Source organism: Bos indicus, chromosome 25 (assembly GCF_029378745.1).
Source record: "Bos indicus isolate NIAB-ARS_2022 breed Sahiwal x Tharparkar chromosome 25, NIAB-ARS_B.indTharparkar_mat_pri_1.0, whole genome shotgun sequence".
NCBI classification, from domain to species: Eukaryota; Metazoa; Chordata; class Mammalia; order Artiodactyla; family Bovidae; genus Bos; species Bos indicus.
In genome coordinates, this window is record NC_091784.1 from 27,019,690 (window position 1) to 27,042,881 (window position 23,192).

Genomic DNA, 23,192 nt, shown 5'->3' on the forward strand with positions numbered 1-23,192 from the left:
AGAAACTCTGTCCCCGCAGGCTGTGAGCCGGGGTGTGGGGGTGTCTCAAAGACTGTGGGCTTTTCTGTCTCTTGCCCAGCTCATTTCCTCTCAGAGCTAGATGTCACGATCTTCCTGTGAAATAGATACTATTCCCACTTTACAGATAAGAAAACAAAGGCTTAGGAGAGAGGTGGGTCACACTAGAGACCCACGCCCAACAGGTTCCCGGGAGTCTTCCCTCAGCCTGGCCGCAGCGGCTGGTCCTACCTCCAGCTGCGACACAAGGCCGCCAGATCTGTCGTCAGACCCGCGCGGCGGGTCGGACTGGACTCCAAGTGGTTCGGGGCCAAGACGTTCTGGAGTCACCCACGCCGGGGCCGCTGCCTCTGCTTCAAGAAGGCCTGGACCGTCCCTCCGGACCTGGCCTCGCCCTCCCACGATACGTGCCAGCACAGATTACGGCCCTGGGAACTACAACGCCCATGAGCCTCCCGGGCGTAGGCGCGCTATGAGATGCTCCACATCGCCGCCCGGCGCCACCAGAGAGAACTGCGTGGCTCCTGAGCCCGCGAGGTCGGAGGGCGCCTTGGAAAGCTTCCCCACCCTTACACCATCAGCACTTTCCTGGACGAGTTAGGTCGCGCGCCCGGAAGTTGATAGGGCCATAGAGATTGGAGGCTAGAGGGGCCCAGACGTGCCCTCTCGGCCCTAACTTCCGCCGGAAGCGACTTCCATTCTCAATTGCCCTTTTCCTGCTGCACGCGCCAGCGCCAGTGCTCGGTACACTCTACGGCGCCAGTACGACCACAATGGCGGCCGCTACCCTGCTGCGCGCGACGCCCCTTTTCAGCGGTGAGGGGGCGGGGAGGGCCATGGCAGCCCGGGTTCACGTGGGGGTCGTCGGGAGCTGCCGGGCTCAGACCCGCGCGGTGACTCCAGGCATCTGCCCCGGCAGGTCTCGGCGCCGGCCCGGCACCACTATTGCAGGGTCTTTTGCGGCCGCTGAAGGCTCAGGCACTGCCCGTCTTGTGCCGTGGCCTGGCTGTGGAGGCCAAGAAGACCTATGTGCGTGACAAGCCCCATGTGAACGTGGGTACCATCGGCCATGTAGACCATGGCAAGACCACCCTGACCGCGGCCATCACGAAAAGTAAGTGGGGGTGTGGTGGGGGGCTTCCAGCAGCGCCTGCTCTGCAGGTGGGACTTGGAGCCAGGGGGGCGGGGCCCGCGGAGCACCTGCCTAGATGTTTAGTGCGGCCCCAAGGCGCCAGGTGGCTTCCCAGGTGGCGCTAGTAATAAAGAACCCGCTTGCCGATACAGGTTATGCGTAAGAGACGCCGGTTCGATCCCTGGGGTCGAGGAGATCCCCTGGAGAAAGGAATGGCAATCTACTCCAGTATTCTTGCCTGGAGAATCCTATGGACAGAGGAGCCTGTCCATAGACTGTCCTTTTCTAAAGTGGAAAGGGCCTTGCTGAAAAGTGTGTTCCTTTCCGGGAATTCCCTTAGTTTTAGCAGGCTACAGTCCATAGGGTCCTACAGAGTTGGACACGACTGAAGTGACTTAGCAGGGCACAAGGCGCCAGAAATTGGGCGGACAGTACACTGCAGGATGCAGAAGACATTTCCCATGAACACGAAGTTTTTGATGCATAAGTTGGGGGACCCCCCGCAGTGGCCTCCCTCCAGCCCTGGGAAGGTGCCCTGTAAGCAGAACTGTTAGCCTAGAGAAGTCACAGGGCTAGCCCTTGAGGCTCTATAACCTTTTTTTCTGACCTGAAGTAACTAGCCCCAGGAGTTGAGGGAGGGTATCTTGGAAGGTTGCTTCTCCTAGACAGTCCTTTTCTAAAGTGGAAAGGGCCTTACTGAAAAGTGTGTTCCCTTCTTTCCCTTAGTTTTAGCGGAGGGAGGTGGGGCCAAGTTTAAGAAGTACGAAGAGATTGACAACGCCCCAGAGGAGCGAGCCCGAGGTATCACAATCAATGCGGCTCATGTGGAGTATAGCACAGCCGCCCGCCACTATGCCCACACTGACTGCCCGGGTCATGCAGATTACGTTAAGGTGAGAGAGCCACTGGGGACAGGGCTTGGGAACTGCCCCCCTCAGGAAAAATGTTAGGATTGTGGGGAGGAGGTTAAGATATTTGAGATGTATGGGTTGGAAATCCTGGATCTGTGGGCCTGACCAGTCATACCAGGTGGTAAAGAAGTGTCTGTGCTTAGCTAGGTGGCTGGGGAGCGGGGGAGGTGTCGAATCGCACTACTTCCTCTCCTCTCTCTCCCCAGAATATGATCACAGGCACTGCCCCCCTCGACGGCTGCATCCTGGTGGTGGCAGCCAATGATGGCCCCATGCCCCAGACCCGAGAACACTTACTGCTAGCCAGACAGGTACTCAAGAGCCTGGGAAAGGGTGGAAGGAGGGTGGGGTGGTGGGCCATTCAGGACACCATCTGTGTGTCTTTCTTACCTGCAGATTGGCGTCGAGCATGTGGTGGTGTATGTGAACAAGGCGGACGCCGTGCAGGACTCTGAGATGGTGGAGCTGGTGGAGCTGGAGATCAGGGAACTGCTGACTGAGTTTGGCTACAAAGGGGAGGAGACTCCGATCATTGTCGGTTCTGCCCTCTGTGCCCTTGAGGTGAAGGCGGGGTCAGGCTGGGGATGGGGCTGGATGGGCACCAAGAGCTCTGCTCTGCGGGGCCTGGCTCTGGGCAAGTAACAGGAACAGAATGGAAGTTTCAGAGTCTTGTCACCTCCCGCTCATAGCAACGTGACCCTGAGCTAGGCCTGAAGTCTGTGCAGAAGCTACTGGATGCTGTGGACACATACATCCCGGTGCCCACCCGGGACCTGGAGAAGCCTTTTCTGCTGCCCGTGGAGTCAGTGTACTCGATCCCCGGTGAGGACCTGGCTCACCGCATTCCCTTCCCCTCTCTGCTGCTTCATCCGGTGTCCCTGATGCCCTGTCCTGTTCCGTCCCAGGCCGGGGCACAGTGGTGACAGGCACGCTCGAACGTGGCATTTTGAAGAAAGGAGACGAGTGTGAATTCCTGGGACACAGCAAGAATATTCGCACTGTGGTGACAGGTACAGGAGGCGGCCTTGGGACCCAGAGCCTCCAGGATGACATCTCCCCCCGCAGACCCTCCCCCGGCCCCCGTACCTTCCCTCTGCCCCCACACCCTTCTCCCGCGTGTCTCCTCTCTCTTAGGCATTGAGATGTTCCACAAGAGCCTGGATAGGGCAGAGGCGGGCGACAACCTTGGGGCCCTGGTCCGAGGCTTGAAGCGGGAGGACCTGAGACGTGGCCTGGTCATGGCCAAGCCAGGTTCCATCCAGCCTCACCAGAAGGTGGAGGCACAGGTGAGGGCTCCAGGTGATGGTGGGCAGGCGCTGTGGAGGGCCGGTGCTTCCAGCCAGGCCCGGCTCCACCCATGCTCCCTCTCACAGGTGTACATCCTCACCAAGGAAGAGGGTGGCCGCCACAAGCCTTTTGTATCCCACTTCATGCCTGTCATGTTCTCCCTGACTTGGGACATGGCCTGTCGGATCATCTTGCCTCCAGGGAAGGTATGATGTATATGGCAGCGAGGGTGACTTTTCCCTGGTAAAGAAAGCCTGGCTGATGATGCAAGGGGAGAGCTGGTGATGGAAGGGTCAGATCAGTGGATTCAGGCGGAACGAATCCTCACCCAGGGTTTCTTAGCTGTGTTAGCCCTGACCCACAGATTCCCCAGCAGAGTTCGTATAGTAGAGAGTCCCACTGTATTTTACGTAAAGGCTCAAAAGCAGTCTTGAGCCCAAGACCTGCATAACCCAAAATTTTATAAACGTTTTTTTTTCTCAAGAAAAACTTTAGAGACACTAATTGCTAGTCCTTTTAAATTTTTATCTTTATAGTTTGTTTATTGGCTGCCCTGGTCTTCGTTGCACTGCACAGGCTTTCCTGTTGGGAGAGTGGGGGCCCCTCTCTAGTTGCAGTGCATGGGCTTCTCATTTCGGTGGCTTCTCCTGTTGCAGAGCACAGGCTCTAGGGCACGTGGGCTTTAGTAGTTGTGGCACAGGGGCTTAGTTGCTCTGCGGCATGTGGGATCTTGTTTCCCAGATCAGGGATTGAATCCATGTCCCCTACATTGACAGGCAGATTCCTAACCACTGGACCACCAAGGAAGTCCCATCAGTCCTTTTCTGCCTTTGCATATGCCTAACAGCTGGGACAGAAGTTTCCCCAGAAGGAATCACCCTGCTGCATTTTCCCATAACCTTTAACCTTGGTAACCAACAGGAAGTGAAGATGCCCTGAAACACGCATGGTCTGTCTCTGCCTTTCAGGAGCTGGCCATGCCCGGGGAGGACCTGAAGCTCACTCTCATCTTGCGGCAGCCAATGATCTTAGAGAAAGGCCAGCGTTTCACCCTGCGGGATGGCAACCGGACCATCGGCACCGGCCTCGTCACTGACACGCCGGCCATGACCGAGGAGGACAAGAACATCAAGTGGAGTTGAGTCTGGACCTCTGCTGGGGCTCTCTTGTGCTCAGGGCTGCACTGGCCAGCGTTCTCTCCTGCCTCTGCGGCCCTCTTTGCAGGGCAGAGGCTGTGGCCCAGCCGAATTGCAACTAGACTGATACTTCCCCTGGCCCAAGGGCCGTGTGGCCAGCCAGGTGAGGTAGGTCAATAAACCGTTCTGTGAATAGAAAGACAGCCTGTGTGTCTTGTGTCATCTGTACTCTGGGAGGGTGGGGGATATAGAAATGGAGCTGAAGCCCAGGATACATGAGCTTGGGAGTGATCCCTGAGCCATTGGAATTGAGAGTACTTCTCTGGCCTCAAGAGTTCATCTCTGGTACATGGTGGAAGAGCTCTTAAAGCACTGCTGTGGCAACGTGAGGAAGGTAGAGAAACTAAAGGACTGAAAGCTACCCTAGTGAGCTTTGTATGATTGCTTCAGTTCAGTTCAGTTGCTCAGTGGTATCTGACTGCGACCCCGTGGACTGCAGTACACCAGGCTTCCCTGTCCATCACCAGCTCCCAGAGCTTGCTCAAATTCATGTCCATCGAGTTGGTGATGCCATCCAACCTTCTCATCCTGTCGTCCCCTTCTCCTCCTGCCTTCAGTCTTTCACAGCATCAGGGTCTTTTCCAGTTTGTCAGCCCTTCCCATCAGGTGGCCAAAATATTGGAGCTTCAGCTTCACCATCAGTCCTTCCAATGAATATTTAGGACTGATGTCCTTGAGGATTGACTGGTTTGATCTTGCTGTCCAAGGGACTCAAGAGTCTTCTCCAACACCACAGTTCAGAAGCATCAGTTCTTTGGTGCTCAGCTTTCTTTGTGGTCCAACTCTCACATCCATACATGACCACTGGAAAAACCACAGCTTTTAGACAGACCTGTGAAGTCTTTTAATATGCTGTCTAGGTTTGTCCTAGATGCTCCTTTCTTCCAAGGAGCATCCCTTAATTTCGATTGCTTAGCAAAACGCTACATAAAACAGGCTAAATGTTGGATATTCCTGGAGATACTGGTCAAACGGTTATAGCTTGGGCCCAGGTCAGGTGCCTGGTCTCTTTGAGTAGGCACCAACCTATTCATGTCTACCTACCCTTATTTAAACTTGATACTGGGTGTTCTATCCTGCCTCTAGACCCAGCACATAGAATATTATACTTGGTAAATAATTTGTAGGCTTGATGGGTTATCACTAAGTCCAAACAGGAGTGAGACATTATAGAATGAAAGTTTCATTTTTAATGTTAATTACTGAGATTTAAAATTAACAAGGTTTATCAAATCACATGGGGTAAAATGCTGAGATTTTGGGATGACCCCCAGTAACACAGGTGGCATTCAACAGGGATTAATGGCACCCTTTCAAACTTGTATCCTGACAAATGAATATACTCAGGACAGGCAACCTACTCACAAACAGCTCAAGAGAATGGACGCTCTTAGGCCCAGAACGAGGCAAACTTCAGATAAAGCAATTTCATGAAAAGTGCTGTCCACCAGGAAAACGTACTTGTTTTACTTCAGCGTGCAATGAGAAGCTGAGAGTTTTCAGGCAGATTCAGTCAGGGTGGAGGCTAAGTTCCTTATAGCTCATCAGATTTCTGGTCTTAGGAATAAATTATTAAGAGGGCTACCCAGGAACAGCTGCAATTACGTACGTCTCCAGCACTACAGAAACCAGGTCTCCATCTGCACTGCAAACATCTGGAGCCCACCGGAAAACTTTCCTGCTGCTACTTCCATCAAGGCCTCCCAACCCCAGTTGGAGAGCTGTCACTTGGGACCGCACATCTGCGTCTTTAAAAAACATCTGGCTGCACCGAGTCTTAGTTGCAGCATGTGGGATCTAGTTCCCTGACCAGGGATCAAACCCGGGGCCTCCTGCATTGGGAACACAGTCTTAGCCACTGGACCACCAGGGAAGTCCCAAACCCGGCCCTTTTTAACAGCCAATTAGAGGCTACAGATCAGTCCCATTCTCTATCCTCTACTGGTAAAATATGCACTTTACAGATAAGAAACGAATACCAGGTCCTATTAGTAAAGAATTCCCAACGCCTCCTGGAGCCTATTCTTTCTCCATCCCATACCTGGCCCCCGTCTATCTAATCCAGCCCCTGCTTCCCTCAGCCTGGCTCAACCCAGCCCTCCGCCACTTTCACCAGCAGCTTCATCCTATAGCTCACCCACAACCAGGACCTCTCAGCTGTGCACCACTCCGCCCTTATTTCAGGTGGCCCAAAACACAACTGTACTTTTTAGTGCAAAGAGATGTAATTCACAAAGTACTTTCCTTAGAAATGAAAACCTCAAGTCACACCTCACGATGAGGCCAGTTTTGAGGTGAGAAAACAGCCTTTGAGACAATGGTGGGCCTGCACGGCAGAGCCAGAAAGGGCATCTCTAGATACTCTGGGCGGGCACCTACAGTGCCCCCACCTTAGAAATCTCGTAAAACCAACCGCTACCGTCTTCCTATTCAAACAGAAAACTACAGGCTGGTTAAGTTAGTTTAAAATTTTATTTTTTTTTAATTTTTTTAAATATTTTTATGTAATAAAAAGTAAAAGTCCTTGTCCAACCATCCTTGCGGGGCGTGTCTGTTTCTCTTACGCAGGTGACTCAAGTTAATGGGGAAGAAAGAACAGGGGGCCCAAGGTTATAAATAATAGAAAATAAAAGATCTTCCATCTCCAGCGGGGAGCGGGGGATAGATGAGGACGGGAGGGCAAGATGGGGTGGGGATGGGCAGGGGCAGAGCAGGAACCCCCCCCACCCCCGCTGGACCCTGGCCCTGCCCACTTTGAGGCCCTTCCCATTCAAGGTGCTTGGCAGGAATTCCCCAGCTCCCCCGGGGCGGGGAAAGGGGGTGGGGGGCTGGGACTGGTCCGAGCTGCTGGGGGAAGAGACATAGATCACTCTTCCCTCCACTCATGGAGGTCTCAGGTCGCGGCCAGGACAATCTTCAGTTCCCCGGGGGGTGGAAGGGGAGCTGCTGGGAGGGATGAGATTGAACTGGTTGGAGGGGAAAGAGAAGAGAGCAGGAGCATTAGAACCCAAGCAGCTGTCCCTTCATCCAATGCCGTCCAGTGTGGGGTGTGGGGGGGAGTGTTGGTAGGAGCGGCCGCCTCGAGGTGTCTCATGGGGCTGTCAGAAGCACAGATCAATCGCCGTTTCCCCGTGAGCCAGAGCCCTTCCTCACGTGCCCAGCTCAGCCCCCCACACCCCAGCCTGGCCCTGTCTACTGCGCTGACCTTACCTCGGCTAAGTCAGGAGACAGTCGGGGTCACTGAGAGCTGGGGAGGCAGTGGGGAGGGGGGCTGCTGGATCACAACTGAGCGAGGACGGAGGGAAGCAAAGGACAGAGCCAGGAGCAAGCCCCTGGCGGCGGCGACTGTGGCTTCTGCCCACCCTACATACTTCACAGACAGGTGCAGGTCGGCAGGCGCCCTGTGGGACAGCCCTGCCTCCAAGACCCCTCACTCCCCGCCCAGAACCCGTGCATCCTGCCCCACCTGCAGCCCATCAGCTCTTCCATGCCAAATACCCCCAGCTAACGAGAACTCACGAATCCTGTCATCGGCTCCTCCTGGAAATCCAGGCGCCTGGCCAGGCTGCTCACCTTGGGGGTGTCCGATGTAGGGATAGGGTGAGGGTGTGGAAGCTGAGAGTGCAGGCACCCCACTCTGGGGCACCGCGCCTTGGGGGGGGCCCCCATGGCTCTGGGGTGGGTGCAGCAGCATCACCTGGGGCGGGTGGGGAGCCCCAGGGTGAGGGGGCGGGGCTGCTGTGATTCCAGTTTGGACATGGGCCTGTGGAGAACAGAAAAGGGGCTGCGAGCACCATGGCAGCTTCACAAGGTCAGAGAACCCCAGGCAGCGGCACAGAGGGAACAGGCGCACCGCTGATTCCGGGAGGGGCACCCCACGGCTCAGGGCAGGTGGCATGGGCTCTTACCTGGGTAACATGGGCCATGTTGGTGAAGCCGTGGGGCAGCTGCTGGTGGGCATGGATGGCATATACAGCGGCTGGTTGGGGGAAGCTGCTCTGAGGGGACTGGGCAGAAGGTCCCGGTGGCAGAGAAGGCGGCGTGCCTGTCAGGGCCCCTGGGTGGTACAGGTTCTGCTGCGGCTGTCCACTGCCCAGGTGTGGGGCCTGCCCCGCCTGGTGCTGTCATCAGGGCAAAGTGACCAGTGAGTGCCACTTCTGGCACCACCTCTGACCCCCAGGTTCTCCCCACTAGGGAATGACCCCAAGTCCTAGTCCTCTCTTTCAGCCACCCATCCCTGCTCCACCACGTGGATGCCCCACAGCAGGCACCTGGACAGGACTGGGGGCCGCATGCTGGGACGGCGGCTGGCTCCCAGTAGGCGTGGTGGCCGGCTGCGGCTGGTGGGCATGGAGCTGCGTGGCATGGTGCGGATAGGACTGGTGAACGGTGGCTACAGCAGGAAAGGGAAGACAATCAGTGACAGGCACCCCGGAGGGGCTGAGCAGCATGGCCCGGGTTGGGGGACAGGACAGAACTCACCATAAAGGGCCTGGGGGGTGGGCTGCTCTGCAGAAGGGTACTGAGGGGTGGAGGATGACACGATGGCCTGGGGATGGCTCCCCGACGTCAGCATGCGTGGGTTGCTTTGAAGCATGGGGGCAAACACCGGCTGGAGGAGGAGGAGAGAAGCGGTTGGCCCAGCAGAGGGCCTGGGAGAGTACCCTGCTGCCAGACAACCCGGACACAGTACTACTCTGCTCTCATCATGGTCACCTTACTTCACATTCACAATAACCTTATCAAGTAGATGCTATACTTTACAGAAGGAAGAAACAAAGGCCCCAGAATCCACTGCCTCCCTGGGGTCCTACTACAGCCAAGACTGAAGCCCAAGTTGGACCCCACCACCCAGAACTCCTGCTGGCTTCTCCTGTCAGCTCCTAAGTATGGGAGGTGGAGGAGGCTTGCTAAGATGCCAGGACTCTGTACCCCACCTTCCTCCCTGCCTCAGTCACCTGCGAGGGATAGTGGGCCATGGGCTGCATCATGGCGGGCTGGCCTGGGAACTGCTGTGGGTTGTAGGGGATGTAGGAAGAGTAAGGGGTGGCGGCCACCAGAGGTGGACCGGCAGCGGCGGCGGCAGCCTGCATCATGGGAGGGGCGGAGGCTGGCTGGTGTTGGTCCGAGCGCTGGGGGGGCAGGGAGCCTGCGGGTGGGGGGAAGACGGTGCAGAGCTCAAGCTCCATCTGCCAGCAGGCAGCGGACGGCGCCGCGTGGGGCCCCTCCTGACCCTGCTCACCTTTGGCGCCCCGGTACTTGCCCTGCTGTCCAGGCACTGAGTTGGACACAGGATAAGGATACATCTGCGGTGCCTGGGGACCAGAACACAGGCGAGGCTGAACAACCCGCTCATAAACGCCCACGACAGGCGGGCCTTGGTCCCCCAGTCAGCTCAGTCATACCTCTTACCCTGGGCCCACCCAACTCTTCTCTTACCTGAACAGCTGGTCCCATGTGGATCTGAGGTATGTAGGAAATGTACTGGGGGCTATAGAGCCCACTCTGGCCTGCTGTCAGCACCGGGATGGAGGGAGTTGAATGAGTCCGGGGCCCAGGAGAAGTCGGAGTACTGGTGGATTTATTCTGTAAGAGGCAAACGAGGACATGTACAAGATACCTTAATGACTTCTCTATACCACCCTCCTCTCCCAGTCGAGGGCATCCAGAGTGCTGTGCACCAAGCATTTCCTACACTTTATCTTGGTTAAACCTCACATCAACCCCCAGGAGATGAGCAATCTTAAATTACAGGCAAGGAAACTGAGGCAGAGAGGTTAAGTGGTTCATCCAAGATCACAGAGCTTGCAAGAGGTTCAAGCGCAGTCAGTGGGCCCAAATGAAGCCCATGTTCCTAACTGCCAAACTCTGACTCCCCCCGAACCAAACGCCAAGTCCCAGTGAGGAACCCATAATTATCTGTCAGATACTTCACGATACCCGGCCAGCCACTGCTAAGACCTGCTTCCACAACTGCTGTGGTCCTAATATACTTGTATAACTGCTCCTCACTCCCCCCACACCCAGCTCCCACTCCTCATGGAAACCCCAGCCCACATTCCCCTGTCCCATCTCACCACAGAGAGCAGGGGCTTAGTGGGATTGAACTCCTTGGCATTGGGGTTCAATGTTGACTTCTTTACTTGTCTAAGAGAGAAAAATGGAGTAAATTCTCACGGCCTGCCTCTTGTCACCAGACACCCGCCCCAGCTCCCCACCCCACTCACTCAGCAACTGGGCCCTCATCCTTGTCATCTCCCTTGATGAGGCCCACTGGGGGGCTGCCAGTTTGGCTTGGGCAAGGTGCCGGAGGCTGCTCCGGCCCCTCGGCACCCCCTGCTGCTGGCAGGGGCGGTTTGTCCTCCTTGTCCGATACTGATTCGGCCTTCGAGGAAACAGGAGACCCCAGGGGCTCTGAAGCCAAAAGACCATCCACCTCCTTCTCCTTCCCTTTGGCCTCCTCTTTCAGGATCCGTGGAGGAAAAGGATCCAAGCTGGTCTCAGGGGAGCTACTGGGCTGAAGCTACAAGGACAGAAACATACAACATAGAGAGTACTCTATCTCAACCCCAGACTCACCTTCCTTCCTTCATCTTTGCATGCTCTAATCTCTAAATGCCACCCAGTGCCTATTCCATAAACCTCTCCCCCGACCCCTCAACCTGCATCTCCTTCGTGTTAACATCCTTATCATTCCCACATTTCACTCACCTTAAACTGGGCCCCAAACTTTCTCAGTTCTTCCAGCTGAAAACGCTTCTGTTCATTCTGAAGGCCAGGGACTATGAGAAAGAGAAAAAAAGGAGGAAACACACTTTTCTTTTCTTGAAGGTGGCTACACAGCAACCCAAAGAACAAAGAAACCAAGGGAAAAAGCTGAGCTTGTTAGAACCTTTAAGTTAGGATCAAAGGACTGATCCACCGTCATCTGTTTCTGAATCGCAACACTTCCCTAACTGAAATGCTCCCTAATCAAAAGGGCACGAGACGCTGGCAGGAAAGACAACAATGCTCACCTTTCGCTGCAATCCGGGACAACTCCTGGGACTCCAGCGTCCTTCCAGGTTCCTTGGCCGGGAGTTCTTTTACTGAGCAAGAAAGAACAGACACATGAAGGCCCTTCTGTCCAGAAGCACACTTCCCACTGTCCGCAGTCCCCCACCAGGTGGCTCTTACCATCTGTGGGGGCCAGTGAGATCTTTGGAGAAGCTGGGGAAACGGAGCCTACTCCAGGATCCCCAACTGCTGATGTCACTGGGATGGAAGCTGAAGAGGTTGGTACTGCTGAGCCCATGGGAGGCTCAGGACAGGAAGCTGAGATTGGGGCGGGGGCAGCTGATTTGGGAGAGCGCGGCGGGTACATCCGGCCCACTGGAACAAAAGGGAGAGTGATCTGTGTTGGTCACTGCTGGACATTGAGCAGTGAGTACTAGGGACTCACCAGAAACACCAAGGAAAGTTTATCTACAAGGTTACAAACTAAATGTTTAGAAGTGCAAGGCAGGTAAGGTAAGCAGATAAAATGGCCTCATGGGTACCATGAAAGACTGGAATGCTCCAAAGGGCAGTCATGACTCAGTTCCAGCCAACCAGAACTATACAGCAAGACAGGTTCTGTGTTGGCAGAACTTTCTGTATTTCATAAGATATTAAAACATTTTCTATGATTTCTCCTCCCTTAAAATTAGTTGCTAACTAATTTAAACAGAAGGCACCTGCCAGCCAGACACAATGCATCGATTGCCATGCTGGAATTTCTCCCTGAGGGAAACTGAAAAATTCTTTCCTAAAAAGCATAAATCCTAACCTCCAAAACACCTTTATCTTGGAACTCTCCCAGCCCAGCATTCTAACAACTGACTATTTACACCCCTAACCATTTCTTCATGTAACACTGCTGGAATCTTACCTGCAGGAGGAGGTGGAACAGAGGCTTCTCCAGAAGGCCTGCTGCTGGGGGAAGACAGAGTCTTGGCACCTCTCAGAGGTCGCTGGGCCTTAGGGGACATGCGGGAAGGGCCTATTTTTTTTTTTTTTTTTTAAAGATGGGGAAAAAAGAGGCAGAGTTCCTGCTATTACATGACTATCAATGCAACTTCCATCCAACCCACCTAAATCCTTTTCCTTGCCACCTACCACCATCCCCTTTCCCGCCACCATCAAGTCGGCTTCCTAACTCACCTCCATTGATACCGCGTGCCTCAGAACCTGGGCCAGGGCTGCTATTGTCAAGATGGTGAGGGCCACGAGGCGGCAAAGAGCTAAGGCCAGGCCGGCCGCCCCGAGAACTACTGCAGCGAACGCCTCCCCGGGGACCTTCCCGAACTCGCTGGGGTAGAGGGATATACTTTCCCTCCCTGGGGGAGAGAGTTCAAATAACATCAAGTAGCCACAAAACACACATTTCCCAAGAATGAAACCCTCCTTATAAAGTCCACCTCCTGCCTCAATGCACACACACAAATATGCCTGACTTCAGCTTTCTGCACTATTTCCCTTGAGAAACTGTCCTGTGGTTCCAGGATTATGACCCTACATTGCAGCTACCCCTGACCAGACCAAAGCAGCCAGTGCTCCATAATCCTACCCTCCTCCTGACCTATAAGACAGGTAGTATCACACTGTGGATTAAGATACAATACACTTCGGTTTCATTTTCATGAAAGGAGAAGTTAAGACACACGTAGGCATGAAACGCAGAAAAAAAAAAAAAAAAATGGGGAATTCCCTAGGGGTAGGACTCTGGACTTTCAATGCTGAGGGTCTAGGTTCCTGGTTGGGGCACTAAAATCCTACAAATTGCAGAGTGCAGCAGAAAGCAAAAAAAGGAAAAGGAAAAAAAAAAAAGGATCAAAAATCTGGGCGGGGGGTGGGGGTGGGGAACCTGTCTTAATCCCTAATCTTTAGCCTTGTTACTTCAGACAAATTAATAGTTCTAGGCTTCAGTGTCCTAAACCCCCAAATTCGGAATAACTACGTATTAACCTATATGATTGTGAGGCTTCAACAAGAGTATTTAACAAGCCCTTGGCCCTAACCTAAACCAAAAAATTGGGAGTAACTACATATTAACCTATGCCATTGTGAGGCTTCAACAAAAGTATACAGCAAACTCCGGGTGCAAACACTGAGCCCCACCAGGACCAGCCGCCCCCAGCAATCACCTGGCTGCCAAGCTGGGGCTCTCACGCCCTGAGCCCTGTCGCTGAACTGCACTGTGCTTCTCCTCCTCCGTGCGCCCATCATCATTCTCCATGGCGATCCGCAGGCGGTACTGGGGGCTCGATTCAATCTCTCGGGCCAACTGGGCAGCACGCAGCTCCCGCTGACGGAATTCTTCTGAATTGTCCTTCTCTAAGGGCACCCTGTAAGGACCGTCACCACCCCAGGGCCACGGGACAAGAGGGAAGAAAAAGAAAGACATTTCTATCAGTCCTATCACTAGCTCAGACATGTCGGTGTTTAAACCCTCAACACCTCAGCATACACTGATCTGGCATGTAGCAGGGTCCTAGGCAGAGCAGCAAGGCATCTCTGAATCTGAGGGACACTGAGACACACATATAAATTTGTTAAGATTTTACAGGAAAAGTATGCACTAAAAAAGCAGTTAATTCTACCCACGGAATCAAGATTATGAGAAAGAGAAAAACCTTTGCATGAGGAGCTCACAAGGCAGATCAGGAGTGGGGAGACGGCAACCCAGACATCCAGAAAAACATGTACAAAAGCTATGGTCCACCTAGAGACCTCCCTTCTGTTGATGACCCCATACCTCAAACTGCACCATGGGAACTACCAAAAGACACTCACGTGTAAGAAGAGAGACTGCTGTCATAGGTGGTCTTTACACCATAGTTCTCCTCATTGAACTTGAACATTTCGTTGGGGTCCCATCCATTAGACTAGATAAAGAGGGAGAATGTTTCAAAGATCAGCAAGGAAAGCAATAATAACCAATCTTTTTCTTCCCTCAGGTTGAAAGATTAAAAATCTGACCAAACCAAGAGTGGGAAAAAAAGGAACAGGACTGATGGGACGGCCATCTACTGACTGCAGTACAAACTGGCAGTTTCCAAGACATAGAAGTCTTTAGGACCTGACATCCATTTCCAGATTTATATCCCAGAGAAATTCTGACCTAAGTGCATGAGGATACACATTCTAAAAATTCAGTGAGATACTATTTTTAATACCAAAATGATGGCCCAGAAACACCAATAAGAAAAGGGATAAATACAATATACTGTGCATACACCCAAGTATATACATACAAATAGCTCAATGCATTTAGTTAAAAGCAATGACTAGGATCTATATACCAAAATGAAACATCCAAAAATAGGTAGGAAAAGCAAATTTTAAACAAACTAATACAGTGAAGTAACAATTCACTGACAAATTTTAAATCAAGATAGTTGTTCGGAGGAAGAGAAATGGGCCTATACAACATGCAATCTCATCTATATCTTTTTTTTACCCCCAGGCTGGAAAAAAACTGATTTGAAGCAAATTTTAACAGTTATCAGTTACTGACGGTAGAAAAATGAGTATTTGTTTGAGTATGTTCTACATCTTTCCATTGGACTCTGACCACCATCAACAACCAATAGTAAAAGATTTCCCCCCTGCCCACCCCAGCAATTCTTGGGTCCAAGAATGATGTCACGGCTAACACCCACACTTGGGCAGCAGCTCCCCTGCTCTAGGGCTCTGCAGAAGGGACTGTACCATGTCAGACTCCAGGTCGTAGTCATCACTGTTGCTATCACCGCCCTCCCAGCGCTGAAGCACCTTCTCTTTGTGCTCCCCATTCACCTTCGAGTTCATGGCAATGGCCGAGTCAGTGAACTTATCTGTGAGGGTAAATTGAAGATCAGGGGTCAGGTGGTATTTCATAGCCTTCTTTCCAACACCCTTCCCACCACAGAAGCAAAGGCAAGCTTTTGTGTGTCAGAGTTTGGGGGTGCAGGGCAGCATAAAAAGACTTGTTCCAAGAGTTCAAAAGAAGCAAGGAGTTGAAAACAAAGCAGGGAAAGTATGAACCACAACACAGGCTGGAATTCACCCCACTGTGTCTTAGACATTAACACATGTTCTCAAGGAAAAACTTCCAGTCATCCTCCTCAGAAATAAGGTGATAAACAACAGGAAGGAAGAGAATCAGAACATCACATTCTTTGCCTTCTACTCAAGAACCAGGTCTGACACAACAGCCTGCACCAATAAATACCTTTAGTAGCATAATTGAAGTCGACATTTCGGAAGTGGACAAGCATGACATCACTTGGCTTAAACACCATGGTGTCCACTATGTCTTCCCGACGAGGGCCACCCGCTGGCTCCGATACCTTCCGGTGCACAGCGTCCACTGCCAGTTCAAACTATAAAAGTTCCATTTCCCAGCAACCAAGGGTCAGTATTAAGAAACGTGAAGACAAAAATATGACTTTTAATTTTACCCTTTTTAAACTTTCCCCACCACCACATTCTCAAGTGCACTGTCTTAATAACATCACCCACGGGATTTAGTCAAAGCCCCAAACTTAAAACATCACATCAAAATACCCAGCCCTCACATTTCAAACCCACATCTTTAACTGCATGCAGCACTATTCTGACACAGGCCTACAAAAACGAGGCTAGCCATCATGTTGTCCAAAACCACTCAACTTTGTATCTTCAATAAACCTATTTCATTCTCTTCTTTCTCCCATGAAACTCCAAAAAGAAAGCTAATTTGAGTACACTAACCTTTGAGCTCAGCGTCTTGAAGATACCCTCATAGGTGGTACCGTTCTTCACCTTTACATCACAAGTGGAACCCTGAAAGAGCAGGGGAAAGAAAACAGAAGAGTACGTCTAGCAAACCCATGCGTTACATCCCTCAAGCTAGCAGCAAGGGGCCCACTTACCACAACAGCGGTAAGGAAATGCAGCATTCTGGAATTGTTGTAGACACCCTCAAACACCTGTCAGTAACACAGGAGAGAGACAAAAATAAAGAAACAGCCAGTCAACACCTTACCCTCCTTCACAATGTCCACACTCCACTCATAACCACCTCGAACATATGGGATCCTTGCCCTTCGGAACACATCTATTTCTGCACCTAGTCTGCCCTCTATTCCCATATATGTATCTTTTAAGTATCCGTGCCTTAGGGGAGAAAAGGCACTCACCGGTGACTGTGGAGGTCCCTTTCCTGTGCTTTGTCCCCTATAAGAGAAGGAAACAAGAAGCTAGTTATTTAAGTACGGTCAAGCCCTTTTATTCAATTGCTTTCAAAGGACTCTATGCCAAGACCACACACTATGTGACGATGACGACTTAGGCTACAAATCATTAACCAACAGATTTTCAGATTCTCACTTCACAGAGGAAGAAAAGCACTAAAAGCCATTTCCTCCAAATACCAGTAAAATAGGCTCAACCATCAACGTCTGTCAACTGCTTTAAAAGCCAATTCAACACAACGTTTCTGCAAGAGGGCCAGGGCTGCAGGCTTCCAAATGACGAACGTTACGGTTACGGTTTTCGACAATAACCCCAGCCAGATGTAACAGTGGGAGCTCAGAGAACGCAAATTTTGAACTGCCTAGGTTCAGGTAAATTACCTCCCAAACAGGAAAGACCATCATTTCCCGCAGCCTTACGCCCCAAACTAGGACTGAAGGTACTCCCTCTACAATCTACCCTTCTGGACCTCTTTACTCATTCAGCCTGTTACCCACTCTGGGAGGGGTCACCTATCACCCAGTAACCCTGCTTCTCGCTGGCTGATGTAACCGGCGGTTGAAGAGGGCGATCAGGGGGCCGCTGGCAGGGCTGGGGGACAGCGCAGCCGCAAAAGCTATCCACCCAGAGGCCTCGCCCGGTCTGCGCTTGCGCACTAAAGCCCACGGGCCTCTTCAAAATCGCCCTCCCTCCCGCGATCAGAACCCACTGCGCCTGCGTGTACCTCCACTCTCAATTCCATAAACCCACAAACAGAAGAAACCGAGTCGGGTGTGCACCACTCATCCAAGAACACCAGGCGAACCCGTCCACGAACACTCCCAGCCGCTGCCCTATATGTTACCCGAGGCTGGAGAATGGCCGGGTCATAAGACACAGCATCCGCGCGCACGTACGGGAAGAGCGCGCGCGCTGGAGGTTCCCAGCCCGCAGTCCTCTCAGTCCCTCCTTCCGTCCCCCCGCCCACCCTGCTCCCCTCCTACTGGCCAGACTGGGACGGGGAGGTAGCAACTCGCTACCAAGTCCCTCCCTCCCCATTGGCCAAACTGTGAGCCGCGCGCCCCTCTCCATTGGCTACGGCCAGGGACCCCTTCCCGCAGCTGACTCCCCATTGGCTGAAGACGGGAACCGCGAGACCCTTCGTGGTAATGGAGCCGGGGACCCCGATCACCTCTTCACCCCCCCCCAACTCCCCGTTCCGACGCCGCCGGCGGGATGCGCCCTGCTTGCCCTTAAGGCCCAAGCTCCCGAGCCCTGACTACGCTCGCAGAACTGAGCACTGCCCCTGAATACCCTGGTGGCCACCAGGGACCCTCTTCCTCCGACCAGTTAGGACCTGAGGGCCCACCCCCAGCTTCACGGGGCTTTCCCACTCCCCCTGGTGCCCCTCAAAGGTGGCCAGGCTAGAAGTCTGCCTGGCGCGGTGTACAGTCTCGGCCACCTCGGCTCTAGCGCCCGGAAACCCACCATCCTCACCTGGCGCTGCCGATGGCCGCTGCCCCTGGCCTCTCCTGATGTTGCTGCTGCGGTGCCGGCGGTTGAGGCGCCAAGATACCCTCGGCTCCCCGGCGGAGCCCGCTCCCGGCAGCGGCTGCAGGCCCCAGGCAGGGGGAGGCGGCCGCAGGAGGTCCTGGGGGAGCCGAGGTGGAGGCCAGGGACCCCGGGAGACCGCCGTTGGGCGGGCTGGTGCCCCCGGGAGGGCGACGGGCCACGGCCTGTTGCGTGGGGGGCGGCTGCTGGGGCTGGGAGGTCTGTTGTGGCGGCTGAGGCTTCAACATGATGGCAGCGTCCGGAAGGGGAATTAGGGGGAAGGGAGGGAGAGAGGAGGCCGGGGCTGGGCCCCCGCCGGAGAGCGCGGGAAGCGAAGGGGACTGGGAAGCTGGGGACCCGCCGTTGGCGGGCGGGGGCAAGCCCCGCGGTGTCGGGGGTGGATAGAGAAGACCGCGGCGCGAGGAAGCACCGCGAGGCGGAAGGGGAGGGGGTCTCGCGGGCCGGAGGAAAGCGAGAGGGCGCGAGCCGGCTTGGCGCGCGTGCGCGTCGCCGGGGAAAGGGGAGGGGGAGGAGTGCGCGGGCGGGAGCTCCCGAAGGGGGAGGGGCGGGGAGGAGGGAGCCGCGGCCCGAGATGTCCGCGCGCACCGGGGCGGTTAGCTGCGGGCGGGAGAAGAAAGAATAAAGAAAGGTGAATCTCGCGCCCCTCGCCTTTGGAGTGGGGAAAGAGCAGCGCGGGGCGCTTGCGTGCGCCAAGGACTTAAGGTCTCTAGGTCTCAGGCAGCCTTGAAGACTGCCTGCCGCTGTCGCTTCACAATGAGCGTGTGAAACGCTGGGGGTGGAGCCGAAGAAGCAGAGAGGAAGGAAGAGCCGGCCGCCCCGCCTACGCCGGCGGCGTAGCGTCGGGATACCTCCGCAGTAGTGTGAGAAGTCACGACGTAGCGTGCAGTTCTTCCGCCATTTGAGGCCCATGGGCGGAGTCTTGAGTACAAAAAAAGTCCCGGCAAAAGAACGGATACTTATTTTAGGCTTGTGGTAGGTTTCATGGGGACTTTATCTGCTTTCCATAAAAGGTTGATAGGCATTAATGTTATCAGTTTGAGCATGCTGATCTTTGGAGATAACTCTATACCTAATTCTAAATTATTTCAGTGATTTTCAAACTAATGGTTTCTCCATGCCCTAGAATGAACCCTTAAAGTAGAAGTGGCAAGTCAAAGTGCAGTCGCTCAGTTGTGTCCGACTCTGCGACCCCATGGACTGACTGTAGCCCACCAGGCTCCTCTGTCCATGGAATTCTCCCTGCAAGAATATTGGAGTGAGTAGCCTATCCCTTCTCTAGGTAGTCTCTCCCAGAGACATTGCAGGCAGATTCTTTACCATTTGAGCCACCAGGGAAGCCCAGAATGAATCTTAAACTGTAGTAACAAAGAGGGTGAAGACCAAAGTTCCTAGGGTCTAGTTAAAAATCTTCCACCCTACTCTACAATGAAAACAGCTTTCAGTCATTCAAATTAGTTGGGCATTTAGGACATGGGACTTCCCTGGTGGCTCAGACAATAAAGAATTTGTCAACAATTCAGGAGACCCGGGTTTGATCCCTGGGTCAGGAAGATCCGCTGGAGAAGGGAATGGCAACCCACTCCAGTCTTCTTGCCTGGAGAATTCCATGGACAGAGGAGCCTGACAGGCTGCAAGCCATGGGGTCACAAAAAGTCGGACACAGCTGAGCAACTACACTCTTTGGGACATTAGACTAGGTGCCTTGGATATAACTGTTAATAATTAAACCACTTCCTACCCTCAAGGAGTTTAAACTAGCAGTGGATTCAGACAGATGGGATCTATTAGGTGAAGCACAGGCCCCTAAGAGTAGGTAAGAGTGACACCTACTTCAATGTTGGGTGATGGATTTCTAGGCAAGGGGAACAGGACACGACAAGGTAAAAAAACTTCAGCATGTCTGTAGCATAAAATAAGAGGAAGGAAGTTTTAAAAATAGAAACTGAAAAGATAGGTAACCTGAGACCAGTGGGGAGCCTTTTTCAGAAAATGAAGAGGACAGATTTGCATTTTTAAAGGATTACTCTTTGCAAGGTGGAGAATGCAGTGCAGGAGTGATAGGTCTTAGTCCAGGTGAAACTTTCAATATCTCAGTCTCTCTTCCCTCCAGGTGTTACCATTGGAACTCTTCCATCTCTCAACTCTCCCCTGAACATGCACATACTTAGCTAAAAGTCTGTCTTACTCTTTGAGAAGTGCTCCTTCACCCAGCCTCACTCCTAGTTTTGAGAGTTTGGGGTTCCCCAAACTGCTGTTTGGCCAGCAGTTTCCCCCCACTTTATTCTGTGAGCTCCTTCCATTCTGTTTTACTGCTGGTGTGTGTGCTTAGTCGCTCAGTCGTGTCCGACTCTTCACGACCCCATGGACTGTAGCCTGCCAGGGTCCTCTCCTCTGGGGAATCTCCAGGCAAGAATACTGGAGTGGGTTGCCATGCCCTCCAGGGGACCTTCGCAATCCAGGGATCAAACCCAGGTCTCCCGAGTTGCAGGTGGATTCTTTACCGTCTGAGTCAGCAGGGAAGCTGGTATCTGCTCCCTAATGGTTGAGATCTTACTCTTACTGCTCCTTCTGTGGTACCTGGCATAATGCAGGCAGTCCGTTAAATACCTGTGAAGTGAATGGATTCAAGTGTTATTTTGAAGACCATGTCTCCTGAGTGTCTGAATAACTGTCCAGCTTTTCCTGGCATTAACTGTACCACGTGGTGCCAGGCCACCTCTTCAGCAGCATTATGGGCGCTCCCGTCTCCCCACTCACATACTGCTCCCACACTCTTATGTTTCAGCCCATTAAACTCTAATTTCTGCAACCTGCCTTGCCCTTGTTCAACTCTGCCTTTGAAAGTGCTGTTTATTCACCTAGTTCTCATTATTCAAGCTCAGGTGTTAGTCCTTTTGAACAACTTGTTATTGACTCCCTCCTCTAAGTTCCCAGAGCACTGTGATGGTTGTTGCTGCTGTTTGTTTGTTTGTATGATTTCGCTTTCTATTGGAGCCTGAGATCATTAAGGTAAGGGGCGATATTTTACTCATTTCTCTCTCCTTCCTGTCTAGCTCAGTGGCTGGCACAGTCATTCAATAAATTGATAAATGAATGAAATATTGTCATCTTACATACTATTTAGAAATGATAGGGACTTCCGTGGTGGTTCAGTGGCTAAGAGTCTGGGCTCCCAATGCAGGGGGCCCAGGTTCGATCCTTGGTCAGGGAACTAGATCTCACATGCCACAACTAAATGTCCCAAGTGCCTCAGCTAAGACCTGGTACAGCCAAATGAATAGGTACTTTTTAAAAAGAAAAATGGTATCACTATGATTTGCTCTGGAGTGATTCCCAGGATTTAAGTGAAGAAAGTGTAAAGAGTGCTTCCTTGTATGCAAGAAGAAGGGGAAATAAAACAGAAACGTATCCACAAATTCTTGCAAGGAAGAACAAGAAGAGTAAACCAAAAACTAATAAAATCAGGCACCCTTGAGGGGTAGGGAAAAATAACGGTTCCTTGGTTGTTGGGTTACATCCCTCTTGTTGAGGGGAAACAACAGAACCCTGAATGGGGAGAGGGAGACACTTCTTTGAGCCTTTTCATATAGTTTTGGCTTTTCAAGTAATGTTAATGGTCAACATACTCAATTAAATCAACAGAGTACCTAAAATCTGAATACAGATGTAAATAAATGAACCCAACTCTATTGTAGATGAGTAAAAAATAACACCCTGAAGGGCAAAACAGAAAAAAAAATGGAACTAATTCAAGTCACTTTCAAACACCTGCTGAAGAAAAAAAAAATCTCTACACCTTGAATTCTTAGGTCGGTTTGTTCTAGTAAGGGCATGGCAATTCTGAAGCTATTTGGAGTGTACTGTAGGATTGAACACATAAGTAAATGTGCAGGCAGGTTGGGTCCTAGGGTTCTTGCTGAGGAAGTATGGAGCAGCAAATGTGGGCTGAGAGAAATGAACACAAATGGGGGACCGGAATGGAAAGCAACAGTATAACATTTCTAGGAGGGATTTGTGGTCCAGGGGCTAAGATGCCATGCTCCCCCAATGCAGGGGACCCAGGTTTGGACCCTGGTAGGGGTTCCACATGCTTCAACTAAAGATCCCACATGCTTCAACTAAAGATCCCACATGCCACAACTAAGACATAATGCAGCCAAATAATATATACATAATTTTTAAGTAAAATAAAATTTATGGGAAAAATTAGATAGATAGATACACTGATATTTACAGAAGTTCCCAGAGCTTGTTTTCTAAATATCCCACAGAAACAAGCCAGGGCTCCTTGAAGAAAGTAAGTACTAAAAACATTTATTGGGACATCCCCGATGGCTCAGTGGTAAAGAATCCTCCTGCCAATGCAGGAGAATAGTTCAGTCCCTGGTCTGGGAAGATCCCACACACTATGGAGCAACTAAGCCTGTGCACCACTACTGAGCCCACGTGCAGCAGCTCCTCAACTACTGAAGCCCGTGCGATTTAGAGCCCCTGCTCAGCAACGAGAGGCCACGGCAACGAGAAGCCCTCGCACCACAACTAGAGAGCAGCCCCTGCTGCCACAACTAGAGAAAGTCCACGTGTAGTAACAAAGACCCAGCACAGCCAAAAATAATAAATACAATAAAGTTTAAAAACATTTATAAGGGCATCAAAGAGCCATAGCAGCCATCTTGAAGAGGACAAATCTGGCACAAGTGGAGCATTGAAACAAAAATAATAAATGATTATAGCTCCTTGGTGTCTTTCCAGGTGACGCTAGTGGTGAAAAAAAAACATGCCTGCCAATGCAGAAGACGTGAGAAGTGGGTTTGATTCCTGGGTCGGGAAGATCCCCTGGGGAAGGGAATGGCAACCCAC

General features: G+C 52.3%; 2 protein-coding genes across 13 annotated transcripts; one reads left to right on the top strand and one right to left on the bottom strand.

Annotated features, from left to right (window-relative positions):
• The first annotated feature begins 682 nt into the window (after window positions 1-682).
• TUFM (Tu translation elongation factor, mitochondrial) lies at window positions 683-4,687 on the top strand. Its single transcript, XM_019987292.2, has 10 exons — window positions 683-834; window positions 938-1,132; window positions 1,877-2,043; window positions 2,268-2,372; window positions 2,458-2,622; window positions 2,751-2,883; window positions 2,967-3,071; window positions 3,196-3,347; window positions 3,435-3,554; window positions 4,317-4,687. Exons 1-10 carry the CDS (start codon window positions 792-794, stop codon window positions 4,488-4,490), a joined length of 1,359 nt encoding a protein of 452 aa, XP_019842851.1. The 5' UTR covers window positions 683-791; the 3' UTR covers window positions 4,491-4,687.
• A 2,310-nt stretch (window positions 4,688-6,997) lies between these two features.
• ATXN2L (ataxin 2 like) lies at window positions 6,998-19,096 on the bottom strand. Of its 12 annotated transcripts, none has more exons than XR_011564056.1 (23): window positions 18,258-19,092; window positions 16,727-16,763; window positions 16,460-16,516; window positions 16,299-16,370; window positions 15,778-15,928; window positions 15,276-15,400; window positions 14,358-14,449; window positions 13,709-13,909; window positions 12,726-12,901; window positions 12,454-12,564; window positions 11,721-11,915; window positions 11,561-11,632; window positions 11,256-11,326; window positions 10,772-11,067; window positions 10,622-10,691; window positions 9,984-10,130; window positions 9,787-9,859; window positions 9,503-9,693; window positions 9,027-9,156; window positions 8,816-8,937; window positions 8,453-8,665; window positions 7,755-8,307; window positions 6,998-7,487 (listed from the first exon to the last, which is right to left on the bottom strand). XR_011564056.1 is itself a non-coding variant. In XM_070779860.1 (23 exons), the coding sequence occupies exons 1-23, from the start codon at window positions 18,557-18,559 to the stop codon at window positions 7,461-7,463; spliced, it is 2,985 nt and encodes a 994-aa protein (XP_070635961.1). In that variant the 5' UTR covers window positions 18,560-19,092; the 3' UTR covers window positions 6,998-7,460. The 12 variants fall into 12 exon arrangements, 10 of the variants coding, with proteins under 10 accessions (XP_070635961.1, XP_070635957.1, XP_019843412.1 ...); XR_011564055.1 differs by having other exon boundaries at window positions 6,998-7,510; XM_070779860.1 differs by having other exon boundaries at window positions 8,064-8,117.
• Window positions 19,097-23,192: the final 4,096 nt, after the last annotated feature.